Source organism: Plectropomus leopardus, chromosome 19 (genome assembly GCF_008729295.1).
Source record: "Plectropomus leopardus isolate mb chromosome 19, YSFRI_Pleo_2.0, whole genome shotgun sequence".
Taxonomy (NCBI): Eukaryota; Metazoa; Chordata; class Actinopteri; order Perciformes; family Serranidae; genus Plectropomus; species Plectropomus leopardus.
The window spans coordinates 16,775,251-16,788,527 of NC_056481.1; the positions used below are offsets into that span (position 1 = coordinate 16,775,251).

At 41.3% G+C, this 13,277-nt stretch overlaps 1 protein-coding gene across 5 annotated transcripts in view; it reads left to right on the forward strand.

Moving 5' to 3' along the window:
- The first annotated feature begins 262 nt into the window (after nucleotides 1-262).
- Nucleotides 263-13,277, forward strand: part of si:ch73-103b11.2 (early endosome antigen 1) — a 62,914-nt gene continuing 49,899 nt past the window's right edge. For all 5 annotated transcript variants that reach the window (XR_006106865.1, XM_042507979.1, XM_042507980.1 and 2 more), the window contains exons 1-3: nucleotides 263-1,076; nucleotides 4,195-4,272; nucleotides 7,118-7,183. Coding sequence is in view for 4 of the 5 variants with exons in the window: in XM_042507979.1 (XP_042363913.1) it covers nucleotides 957-1,076; nucleotides 4,195-4,272; nucleotides 7,118-7,183 (264 nt within the window). In the remaining variant the exon portion in view is untranslated. The remainder of the gene's footprint in view (nucleotides 1,077-4,194; nucleotides 4,273-7,117; nucleotides 7,184-13,277) is intronic.

The window sequence follows — 13,277 nt, forward strand, 5'->3', positions numbered from 1 at the left end:
TTTTAGTAAAAAAAAACCAACCAAAACACTGCAATAACATCACAGTTTATACAGAAGTTGTTTTTTGTTATCATGGGCTCTTTAAAGCCCACCTAGCTTGAGTGAAAGTATTGGAGATTTTCCAGGCTTTCTATTGGACACTTAAAGACACAGCCTATCTTATGGGCGTGTCAATGTTTGTGATTGGTCTGGATTGCTGTCGCTCACTTCTCACTCTCTCCTGAGCACCTCCTCATTTCTTCACAGTCTGGTTGTGCGGCCCGAGCGGGGGTTTTCACGAAAACATCAGCCGCAGACTGCGTACCAGTGCCAGCGGAACCGACGCGATGGACCCGACGGAGTGACAGCCGAGTCGATGGCGGTTTTAAAGTTGGATAACGTTGTTTGGACTCGAGGAGAGGCGTTAGAAGCGTGAAAGAGATTTAACGGTGATGAATGCGGTATCACTTGTTTGCTAGATAGACAGAGAGAGAGGGGCCAAAGTGGACTCCCTCCCTCGGTAGAGCCGTTTCGACCAATGGAGGCTGACGGGACCTTTGCAGTGAGCTCGAGGCCCGGAGTGTCACCTGTGAAACGTCGACACCTCGTCGGAGGACGTATTTGAGATAAAAAAAAGACCGCGCACACCTGTCTGCAGACTTATTTGACAACTTCGTAGTAAGCCACAAACAAAAGTTAGCAGGTTAGCTGCGGGAGGCGACCCCTCGCACAACATGACTATCATTGATATCACTTAACGAGAGGTTCTTCACCGCCTCAGGTAACACAGGACAGGTGAACCACGCGCTATTTAACGACTTCTGTCTTCTTATGGGTTTGTTTTAGAAAGTTGACTCATTGTATTTCACCAGCTGCAAGTTGACTCCAACTCATTTTCCTGCGAGAATTCAGCCTACAAGAACTTGTTGGATTTTTAGATTTATTTCAAATCTCAAGTGTCGTCTATTCCGTCAACCATGTCACTCAAAGACAATCCCTGTCGGAAGTTTCAAGCCAACATTTTCAACAAAAGTAAATGTCAGAACTGCTTCAAGCCCAGAGAATCACATCTGCTGAACGATGAAGACTTAAATCAGGTAATCAGATTTTTTTTTTTTTTTTTAAACATTGCATATTTCATTGCCAGTATAACTATGTAGGCTATGAATGATAAAGGAATGCCTGATTTTATTACTCCGTTTGATGTGCACATTTTAAACTGTTTGTCATGTGTCAATAGACCATGAAGTGCATAGGTTAGGTTAATTTGACATAAATAGTTTCCAGCCCAAGGGCGCCTATTGACCTCAATTCATGCAGATATATAGGCCTGCACACAGCTCCATGTCTTCCAGTACAGTAGCCTCCTATCAACTGCTTTTGTTGAGTCATTTAGGTCACAGTTATCTCTGAGAAATCGTATTTTAAAATGCCACAATGTGTCATGCTATAATACTTAAATTTGGCATTTTGCCTTAGTCTTGTTATTGCCACACTGTTGGTAAGTTCACTCCTAAAAGAGCTGTAGACTGGGTATGTGTATTACCATATTAAAGGTGATTTATATGATTCTGAGAAAGATATTTGGATGTTAAAGGTCCCATATGATGCTCATACTCAGGTTCAGACTCATATTCTGGGTTTCTTCTACAACATGTTTACATGCTTTATAGTGTAAAAAACAAATTGTTTTCTCATACTGTCTGTCTGAATATACCTGTATTCACCCTCTGTCCGAAATGCTCTGTTTTCATGTCTTTATAGAGGGTTTCACAGGAATTACATTGGTAGGCAACAGCTTGGGTCCATATTTGCTTCCCATCAGCTGTCATTCATAAACTCTGCAAAACATTACAACAAGAAACAAAAAAGGACACATTTAGATTTGTTATGTTTCGGACAGTCTTCATATTATACTTGTGACATCACAAGATCACAGAAATCCTGATGGCTTGATTAATGGCACAGTTTCTGAATTTGAGCAGTGTGCATTTCCCTGTGGAATGAGTGTTTTGATACTTTCACAGTATTGACAGATTTATTTTGCCTTAATTTTTAAAAAAGACATATATATCTGACTTTTTACAATATAGGACATTTAAGTCTTGACAAACCGAATCGCTCAAGAATACTCTACAATTTTTTATTCCCGGCCAACTGCTGCCAACCTCACTGCCACCACCACCTACTCAAAGAGTAGCCTATACAGCTGATCAAGAGACACACCCACCTCTCTCTCTGTCTCTCAAACTCAGATTGAAAACTAAAACTAGCCAGATCGAATATAAATCAAGATTATGTCACTGCACTGCCTTTTTCCTGTCTAAAATGTTTTAAGAAACATATTCTAACACCCCGTTTTGCTGTAATGATGAGAATTTGTGATCAGGAAGTGGGCGCCACACTGCTTCCTGCACAGTGAAAATAGAAGCCAGACAAATGGAGATCAAACGTCAAAACTAAGCAGCACTGATCAGCCAAAATTCTGTATCTGAATTGCATATTTCTTGCCTCAAACATTTTCAGAAACACATTTCAGCTTACCTTTTAAATTTAATGCCGGATCCAGCTGTCCACTATTGTTTCACACAAATCATTCCACAGTGTGTTACCCACTAGCGGGAGTGTCTAATGAGGCGTGTTGCACTCTTAGTTTTTAGGTTTCTCTGTTTTTTTTGGTCATTTACCACCAATTTTAAAAGTATTTGCATCTTTCTGCTGCAAATATACGGCCTAGTTTTATGCGAGGGCCTTCTTTATATTGGTGAAATACTTCTTTAAGAAGGTCCCGAAGGCCTATAAACATCATCCTGTGCATGTTTTCATCCAGAACTTTTGTCATTCCGTTTGCCGCCCCACGCTATTGGTACAGTACAGTCATTCTGTCGGGTAATAAGACTTTAAGGGGGAGCACTGCTAAATGAACACACGCAAACACACTCAAATGGCTCCATTTAACCACTGAACCACTGAAGGGTAAAAAACGACCTAGATTTATCTCGTCTATTCCTCTGTCTCTTGGGAGGACTTGCCATCCGGGCTGCTGTCGGGTCATGTGAGACGAGATGGGACATTTTGCTAAACTGTGCTCAGTCTTAGTGTTTCTCTAAGTAAAGAAGGAAGCTGTACTAGTATGATTCCCCCTTTATTATTTACCACAGTGACATTATCAATAACTTAAGGTGCCATACTTGTGTGTCACCTCTCAGGGTTGTCTCTCAAAAGGTGGATGTTTTTACTATTGCAACTCTGCACAAACTCTTGACCGTCCAACGTTACAGTCAGGACCTCTGATTGAAAATTCTCATGTCACTTTGTTTACAAAATCACTGAGCTGAGAAATATGCTGTACCTCCTATAATCAAAGCAAAAGAGGATTTTATGGTGGATTACGCTTGGCTTTACATGGGATGAAGTTATGACTGTAATCAAAATCAATGACAGAGGGACATAGAGGTGCCAGGCGGCTGTAAATGTCAGAGCTTGTTGACTTGATTTGTGGTGTGTTGCTACACAGACTTGGGAGTGCAGTTTGATTACGTAAGGTAGTTAATTTGTTAAGCTCTTTAAGTGTAGGTAAGATTTGAGTGTAAACATATTAAGTGAAATTTGTGCTCCCGTATTTACAGCCCTGCAGTGGTTATGCAGGGCTTTTTTGGCTCAGCAAACAATTGCTGACTGCTAGTATGGCTGCAATTCAAGTACGTACCAGAACGATCTAAGAAAGACTGCCAGGACGACTTGCATTTCTCATTGCAAGTTTGAATTGCAAATCTGCAGCCACGAAAGCTCCCAGGCTCTGTGCTGCTTCTCTTCTGTTTCTCATCCACTGTTTTTCTTGCTAACTTCAGCCTTTGCTGCCCCCTCCACCCACCAGTCCACCCACTTAGAGGATCAGAGAGAAAATCATGTGTGTTACCCTTTCCCTTTTTTCTTCCAGGGCAGCATGGTGCGCTGGAATACAGCCAGCTGGAGAATGTAGCCCGCAGTCAACTCAGCTAGTGACTAATGCACACCTTCCCAGAGTTGAACTAAAATGCGTGCGTGTCCGTGTTATGTTGTCTGATATTGGGACACAATTTGCAGCCTAAACTAGTGACTAGCCTCCAGTTATTTCTGCTGTCAATTCAAATGTGCACAACTGTTAATCGATATGTTAATGTGCCTGTTTTAGTGTTTGTTGCCAAGACTGTAATTGTGTTTTCCCCTCACCAGGCAAAACCTATATATGGGGGATGGTTGCTGCTGGCACCAGAGGGAACAAATTTTGACAATCCGTTACACAGATCACGGGTAAGTGGTTCATTTGTGAAACTTGGAACTGATTATGTTCAGAATGTAGCGTAGTTTTGTCTCTTCAACTCTTTTTGACTTCTTTTTTAATAAACATTTGGTGGAGCTTCATGAAAAGAAAGTGATATTCTTTAGAGAAAGAACTTTATTTAAAGCGTTGTCTGTAGTCTCTGATCATGCCAGGAGTGAATAGGTGAGTTTCTTATGTCTTTGTAATCTATAAACAGATATCTGTGTATTTATGCAGAAGCTGTGGTTTACATTTTTAGTATTCAGTAAGTAGTATTCACCACTATGTTTGAACGGCAGGTAAGTAGACCTGTGGAGGGGAAGGAAAACATTGGCTGAAATGAAATGATGAACCCAAGAAACCATCGGTTAACGTCTGATTATGGGTGCAAACTATTCATTGTTTTTCTTTTAAATGCGTTTGTGTCCTTTTGTATTGTCATGTTTCCGCTCTCTAAATTAAGAGGTTTTAGTGGATCCGTGAACGCAGCGCAGGTGGAGCTCCTCATGAGTTCTTTTTTACTCAGCAACTGTTTGTGACTCGTGGGATGGATTATTGATCTGTCGCTCCATTCAGATACAGATCTGATCTGATCAGATTGATAGATGAGAGGTCCAGCTCCAAAAAGATAAAATCAATACATGGCAGCAGATGTTTTAGGCGTGCCGGGCTGCCGAAAATAAATGAATGTGTGTGTGCTTATTTTGGTATTCGAAGTGTTATAGTTTCTGGTTGTAGTGCGAGTAGAATTGACCAATCACATTTGAGCATGAGGTAAACACTGTCTGGTGGAAGACATTGGCCGAAATGCAATCTCGTAAAGAAGATTCATATTAGGTGTTTTTTTATTTATCTGCAATCATTTATTTATTTATAGAGATGAGCCAAAATGACCGGCACACTGAAGAGGAAGTCTTGGTCCGTTTATCCTCTGGCTACATCAGATCTCTCGAAATATTGACCATTGCCCCCAGGGTCTTATCGTCATCAGACTGTCATCCACTGCATTTCAAGATTGATGATTTTGTGTTAAAACACTCTGAATATGAGATAGATAACATTTAGTACATTAGCACAGCTTCCAGGAAGAAGTATATTAAAATCGGCTTGCCTAATCCTTCCTTTAAATTTGTTATCCATTCTGCCACTCATTTGACATCTGACAAACAGGAGGTCTGGTTATCGTGGCTCCTGTTTCATGAATTCAGCAGCTTCCTGTGGGAGGCTTGGCCCTCTATCAGAACAAACCTCCTTCTCCGGCAATAATGAGCCCTAATATTGACTTTATTTCATGAATCCTGCTTCCCCAGCATCATGTAATGGGAGACTTGCTCTGTTGCGCCGTTTCCTTTATCGGCTCCCAGATTATATGGTGGTGGTGCATCCCAAAGAGGAGTCGAGAGAATGTGGGGGAGGAGAAGGGAAAAGTCCCAGTTCTCACAGCCACACTGATGGCTTCCATATGGGGTTTTTGGGAAAAGCACCTCTGGATTCTTCAACTCAGCTAACTGTCAACAGACTGCTGCTGCTTTGACATAATCATTGATGTGTTTTGCCTATTCTTACAATCAGCTTTTCGACAGGGGTGTATAATCAGTGGCGGGTAGTGCTGAGGTGAGCAGGTTTTGACTGACCAACAAACAAATAACAGAGAAAAAAGAGCTGACAGGTTGGATGAGTCATGGTTTAAGACCACTTTAGTCTGACAGGTCGTGGGTCCGTGGCTGTGTTTTGTCAATCAGCAGCACTATAAGCTGCATATCTATTGCCTTTCTAATGGATTTGACTGCAGTGTCCCCTTCACATCACCTGTGATGCATATCAGTGCCCCTATTGAGACCTTATGATGCCTTTTAGGCTACAAAGCACTTTTCAATATTTCATGGATTGAGCTCAGTTGGAATAGGAGCCCAGGATATTTAACACTGAGACAAAACGGTGCATTAAGATAAGTGGGAGGAAGTGGAAAGCTCATCAGGCCAATGAGCGAGCAGATCAATGGAAACTGTAACCATATCATTTGCACAAATATTGGCAAAAATACCATTCATCCCAGATGAAATGATCCCCTTGTTTGTTAAATTGGACCTCGTAGTTTCAGAAATATGATAGGTGTCATCTTCCTCAGCAGACTGGAGTCCAATAACATAGTGCAGTTAATGTGTTTTGGGCAAACATGGACATGATACTGTAAGATATCAGCTCCAGGCTGTGTGCCTTTATTGTGTATATCCTGTAACAGATCTGTACATGGTTAGAAGTATAATGTACGGCTGTGAGGGGGTTAACCTCCGTAGCTGTTGTTGTCATTATATCTGCATTCATCTTGGACTTAAAAACAGGTGTTTTTAAATCACTATTCTATTTTATTGCCTTTCCTCATACATTTATAAAGAAAAACAATCTGAAATACTACACGATTGATTTTTCAACTAAACCATGATGATAAAATGATTGCCAGTGGTGGGCTGTGAAAGCGAGCCAAGAACTGGGATGCCACTGCATGGCAACTGTTTCCCAAAGGCTTGCTTGCCCTTGTGTATTAAATGTTTGTTTCTGCATGCACCAGTCTTTATTACCTGAGGTGAATATTGTATGTCAGATTCAAGATTTTAATTGGAACATTTACAAGATCCAATAAAAAAGATTGACTTCATTAGTAAATATCTGTTCAGCGGTATTTGTTAAATTTTTGGGCTAATGCATCATAAATAACAGCTTTTTGAAACCATGATAAGTGTTTGCACATTTTTACAAGTTGTTTATCACTGGCATTGTTATGATATCTATCATGTAGCTCTATGTAATTTGAATATTTATCCTTTTTTTATGCAGAAATGGCAGAGGAGGTTTTTCATCCTTTATGAACATGGCTTACTTCGCTATGCTCTGGACGAAATGGTGAGTGAACATTTTCATCTTGTCAACTGCTCAGTTTTGTTTGCTTTGATTAAACATTTTAAATGTGATGAATTCTTTAATAAATGCTGATCTTTGAAAAATGGACTGTTAAATCAAATGTTAGCTTTTAGCGAGCTCTATTCTGGCAAATAAGTGATTGCCATGACGGCTTGAGTGACAAATTCAGCATCATACACTGTCCATTTACAGAGGCATATTTGGCACATTGAAACAACATAGTTATGCTATATGTCCATCTTACCCTTCTCTTGCTCTCAGGTTTCTTTTTAACAGTTTCATCCACTAAACTCATGATTGAGCTCGTGGTTTTCTTCCTCTGTGCTCATCTGCTGTTAGTAAAGATCAGCACAATATCTATTCATGAAAGGGAAGTGAGTATCCTCCTTTAAATCACGTGACAATGTTGCAGGAAACATTTTTTTCACAGGCTTTAAACATGGAAGTTGTTTGACAGTTAACGTGGAAATGTAGTTATTCTGTTACCAGCATTTTGGTGAATACTTGCAGGATGTAAAGAGCTCATTGCTATTCGACCAGGCAGTCAACTCGCTCTTGACACCAGTACTTTCTAACATCCAACCGAGTATTTTGTGAATGTGTTAAACACCAAGCTAACTAGCACAGCAGTGTCAAAAGGAATGAAGTGACACCATATGGTGTTGATACTAAAAGTCATGTGCCGAGCTGTGTGTGTTTGTTCTAGTGGCTAACACACTTCTTGTGCAAGAGCCCCATGGTAACTTCCTGTTCTGAAAGAAAAACTGGAAAAACCACTCAATGCCACGAGGTCGTCAGTGATCTTCATCGGTGACAGTAGTTGAATATCTATCAATAATTATAATATATCAACATGTAGACGGTGTTTTCTTTGAGTTCTTGTTTTTTTTAGGTCACTCGGTTGAATACTATGCAGTCTGTCGGTTCTAAATGCACTGCAGCATGTGGGCATGCTGAAAATCGATCGACCCAAAGCAGTACTCAACAGTTTTTTTCTAAACGTGGATGTGCTTTGAAATGAGGTGAAAGCAGAAGTAGTTGAAACAGCACTTGCTTTGTTGCTTTTGACCCTTTCATACTGTATGTGGCATTCTCTGGCAGAGGAGAGGGATGCTGAGAGGGTTTATGTAATAGAAGCAGCAGGAGTGAGGATGCTGTGTTGATTTTTTTTTGTTGACTGTGCCCTTCAGGGTCATTTCATTCCCCTATAGAAATCTGTTACATGTTGAGCGGCAAGGAAGCTATTTGCAGAGTGCATCCAAGGTTTCTTTTTCTTTTCAGCCAAGGATTTTATTGTACTAAACATGCCAAAAAATACAGTTCTGTCCTCAATGTCTTCTTCAAACTGGAGCCAATAAATTGTATTTGTGAGACACTGGTGGAGAATGATGACACCAGAAGGAGGACGGATGATGTGTTTACTGGAAGGGACAAAGGAAAAGGGCGGATGTCCTCCTTCCATTCATAGTTCTCTCTGGATGTCACTCTTCATCTTTTCATCTCCGCTCTGAATGTAGGATCAAAAGGAGAGGGGGTTAGCAAGGGTCTAGAGCTGGAAATATCAAGTGATGCTAAATATAAATCCTCAATTGTCAAACCAGACACATTAGAATAATTGTTTTGTGAAGAATAAACAGCTGCACAAATTTTGCTAATTGGCGTAGATTTCTGGCACTGGTTTTCTGTGGACAAAGAGGTCAAATGAATATTTGGCCTGTTTGATGGTGAACATATGGTTAGAATCTGTGAGTGGCATTATAGGATTTCATAATCGTTTCACTTTTATAGACAGTATTGATAATGATGTAAAATACACGCAGGGCTTAAACCTTAACATTAACAAGCAACATAAAGCTACAATAAATTAATATCACCAGAGCAGTTTGACTTTTGCTGGTTAGTTTAGTTTCATGATACTGGGTTCACGATACGATTTCCTCAAGATTTTTTTTTTAAATACAAAATGAGATTACAGAAAAAATATGACAGAAAAATATTCTATTAATTATTTCAAATTATTGCATTTTCTCTTCTTTTCTATATCAAATTAAATCATTTTTTTTATTTCTGAGGTAGGGTATAAATGCAAAATACAAACTATGCAATGAATGCGTTTCAATTCAATGCAATGGAGTTGCAAATGCTCTTGTCAGTGTGGTTTGGCCGTGTAGTTGTCGTTAAGGAGTAATGTGTGTAAGTGAAGCTGACCCGAGCTCCGCACAGGCTCACATGCTGCATCATGTTAGTTTTACTATTTGTGTAGTTCAACACCCTCTGGCAATATTTGCATACTGTTTTTGTCTTTTCTGTTATCTTCTCGTCTTTATTACTTTCTGACTTAAGGAAGGTTAAATGCCACCACACTTCCGATTTGAAACTGGAGGGCACATCTTCTATTTCAATATCGCCTTTCCCGGAGCCGCTCTGTCTTATTTACGTTGGTGAGTTGTCTCTTGTCTCGGACATGACGTAGGACGTTGAATGCGTAGTAACATGTCGAGCAAGCAAAGTCGAAAGTAAATTACACCCTCTGCAGTTCAGAAAGTGTATCACAGTTCATTTTTCATTTCACCAATTTGAATCTCACATATTCTTTATCGATTTTTAATTGTCTCGCGATACATCGTTACATCCCTAGTAGCTGTTGTTTCGCCCCTTTGTATGCATATGCATGCATGTTACATACAGTTAAACTGTTCAGTGTCAAAATGCTTCATACTGCTACATTCAACAGAAAGACAAGAAAGAGACCAACATTAAGATCACTTTGAATGCTGTATTGTGAATGACATCAGGTCAAATCTAAAGATTGCCGGCTTTCGCCTGTATACGTTGCTCCAGACCACATCAGAGCCCCCATCTGAGAGCACTGGTTTGGGCTGTAGATGAGGAGGTGCCCCTCTGTTTTCCTCTCAGCCTAGTTTTATGGCTCTTGTGTCTTGGCTCTAACCAAACCCAGATGGACTGCGGTCCCAACCTGCAGGATGTGGCACGGCTCTGGGGGAAAGGAATGGGATAGCAGAGGCCTGGGAGAGATCACAGTTCTCGGGGCCATCGATTTTGGGGTTGCCCACCTACAGTGAACACCCAACACGACGCACCACTGCCGTCATTTTATGCTAAGAGCAGCTGTGGCTTTGAAGAGCAGTTGTGTGCAAGAGACAAGTGGTAAACACAAGAAAATGTAGCTCCAGTAAGAGCGGGTTGAAGACAAAATGTGTTCTGAATAGAGGGATGGAGAGCGTGAATAGCTGAAAATGTTGGCCCGCATAGAACATGTGCTGCCATGCAAGGCTAATGTGTTAGCGCAGCTTTCATGGATGGTTTTGGCATTGGTCTTTAAAGAGGGGAGTTGAGAATTGTTTAGCACATTTTATTAGCCACTTTTTATTAGCCACAAACATGGAAATGAGGTAAGTGCACTCAATTCCACTGTCAATACAGTCTCCAGTATTTGCTGAATGCACAAGTTAGATTTCCCCAGAGCAACCCCAACGCAGTTATTTCAGGGGAGCGTTGCCAGGGCAACATGTTTTGTCCCTTTGTCCAGCAACCGTTGACCATGGCATGTGTAACATGGGACAGAGTTATTCTCTGTTTTGTGGAGAGCTCTGGCTGTCTCTGTCCTGACTGATACAGGAGAGAAAACTCTGGAAGCAGAGCACCAGTGTGTGGGCTGAGGCTGTCTCTAGGCTCAGTCATATGGTGAGCAAGCCTTTCTACAGTAGCAGTAAGAAAAAAAACAGCACTGAAACAAATGTGCAAGGCTAAATTGGATAGAGTCATAGTTTGTGCTGAGCTGCACGTTTCTGTATGTGTGTGACCGAATGCACCTGGGACCGCGGGTGCTCGACTGTGGAGGCCATGTCAGGAACAGGTGTTGGAAGGTTTTGAGAGGCTCAGCTTTAGCCTTCTTGAGTTTTTAACTCTGTTGAGAGAAAGAGGTCTTACGATCATTATGAGGTATGGAAAAGAAAAATGAATAACACCAGCCAAACACAACTGTGTGAATTACCTGTTCAAGTTGTTTAAGTGATGTGACGAGCATACATAAACACACAAAAATCCATTATCACCTCATGGCGAGGGCAGGTATGTGGGTGTAAAGAACCCTCCAGCTCCACAAAGCCACTTTAATGACATCAGTGCGAGTTAAAATGATCAACACCCACACTCTAATAACTGCTTTGCAGCGCGGTCCTAAATACCCCACACAACATCTAGCTCCTGTTGACGTTGTGTTGACCTAATTGTAACCTTTTCTTACTGACACACACACACACACACACACACACACACACACACACACACACCCCTCATCATATGATCTAGGCTGAAATATTTTTCTTGCAATTTCTTAATATCTGTTGAGGTCTCTGAGCTCACACTGAGCCACATTTGTTTCACCGAAGCTCTTTTATTACTGTTGACCTTGCATTGTGTTCAATATTTCTCCACTTTATTTGAAGGCCATTGGAAAAGACGGTGCTTTTTGTGCTCTCATACTTGTCAGTTAATGTATTAAAGTCCAGACTGAACGAGCACAGTATACCTGCAGATAAATGAGGCTACCTATTGAGTTGTGCTGCACAAAAGGTCCATTCAGAGTCGCTTGAATTGCATTTGCCTTTAGACTGTATTGACTGCATTTGACTGTCTGCACCACAGCCATATCCCTTGTTATTTCAAGGAGAACATGATGTTCTCATGACGTTTCAGCTGTTGAAGCCATTCTCATTTCATCTTAGCTCAATTAATTTCCTGTGTTGACTGGAATTGAAATAGTGGACCCCTGCCCCATAGCACAGTCCAAGAGCTGAAAGAGTTTTGACAAACTTTTGCTCCGTTTCCCACACATTTGTGCATTCTTTAACTTGAGGCACACTATTCTGTTGCATCTCTACTGAATCTTCAGGACATGAGCATATACAACCTCAGCCTGTGTTTGTCCTCAGACTTGTAAGACCTTTTGACGTGCTGAAACGTGCAGAAACCCTCCCTTCCTCAGCCCTGTGAAACATGAAATTCAGGGTTATTTTTAACCATTTTTTAAGGAGCCTTTGTCTTATGTTGGTTCGGGAATGAGGAGAGCTTTCAAGGGAATGGATGAGTGGGCAGGGCCTCTCAGCTGCGTTGTTGCCTTCAGGCACTCCATGCAGGGAATAAGTGGAGTTCTGACCACCCCACCCCATCAAATTAGGGATACTTATAGGGGAGCTCCAGTCTTGCACTCACAGCAAGCCATGGGAAACCAAGTGGAGAGGGAGGTAAAGACTGCCTGGAGTACACAAGTTTGTGTTACAGTGCAAGATGGAGAAATGGATAATTTATGATTGAAAGGCAGATTGGGGAGAGAAGCAGATGATTTAGAGGGGAGAGGGAACAGAAGAAATGTCAGCCCCAGCTTGTATTGATAAAATGGTGAAAGCCCTCCATATTGGATCATTGTGGGTTGTTTACTAAGTGTGGATCCTGGGTGAGGCGTGTGTTGGTTTTGGAGAGATATGGTGCGTGAGAGTCTTCTTTAACCCCTGCCCTTCCTTCCCCATGGTTCCAGTAGGAACTGATCTGCTGGAATGTAAACAGCCATGGATTACAGTGGGGTCACTGTTCCCATTGCACAAAGCCACAAAACCATGGGAACAGCCATTCATACGGCTTGTAATCATCGGGGTCTACAACACTGTAACTGCCACTCAACCTCACATCCCAAAACTGTTGCCCGGACTTTCCCTTGTTTTTGTTTTTCATTGTAAAAACTGGGAATATTTGCTGGTTCTTGTCACGGTTTTACTCCATTTTGGAATTCCCAATTCTATATGCACTGCTGATGTTGTTACTGATGTGTCTGCTGTTGGCCAGTGGAGGCTGACCGCAACAAGGGCGCAACATGCATCTCCTGCAGTTGTAGTAACCACTGTGCAGGTGTCACAACCAACCAGCAGGAGTCGAAAGTACAACAACAAACACAAAAATCCCCATAAGCTCTCCCACCCACAAACACAGTTGTTTTGAATGAATATTCTTGTAAATGTTTCAAACAAACCAAAGTCTTGAAATTTTGAAAGTGTAGAAG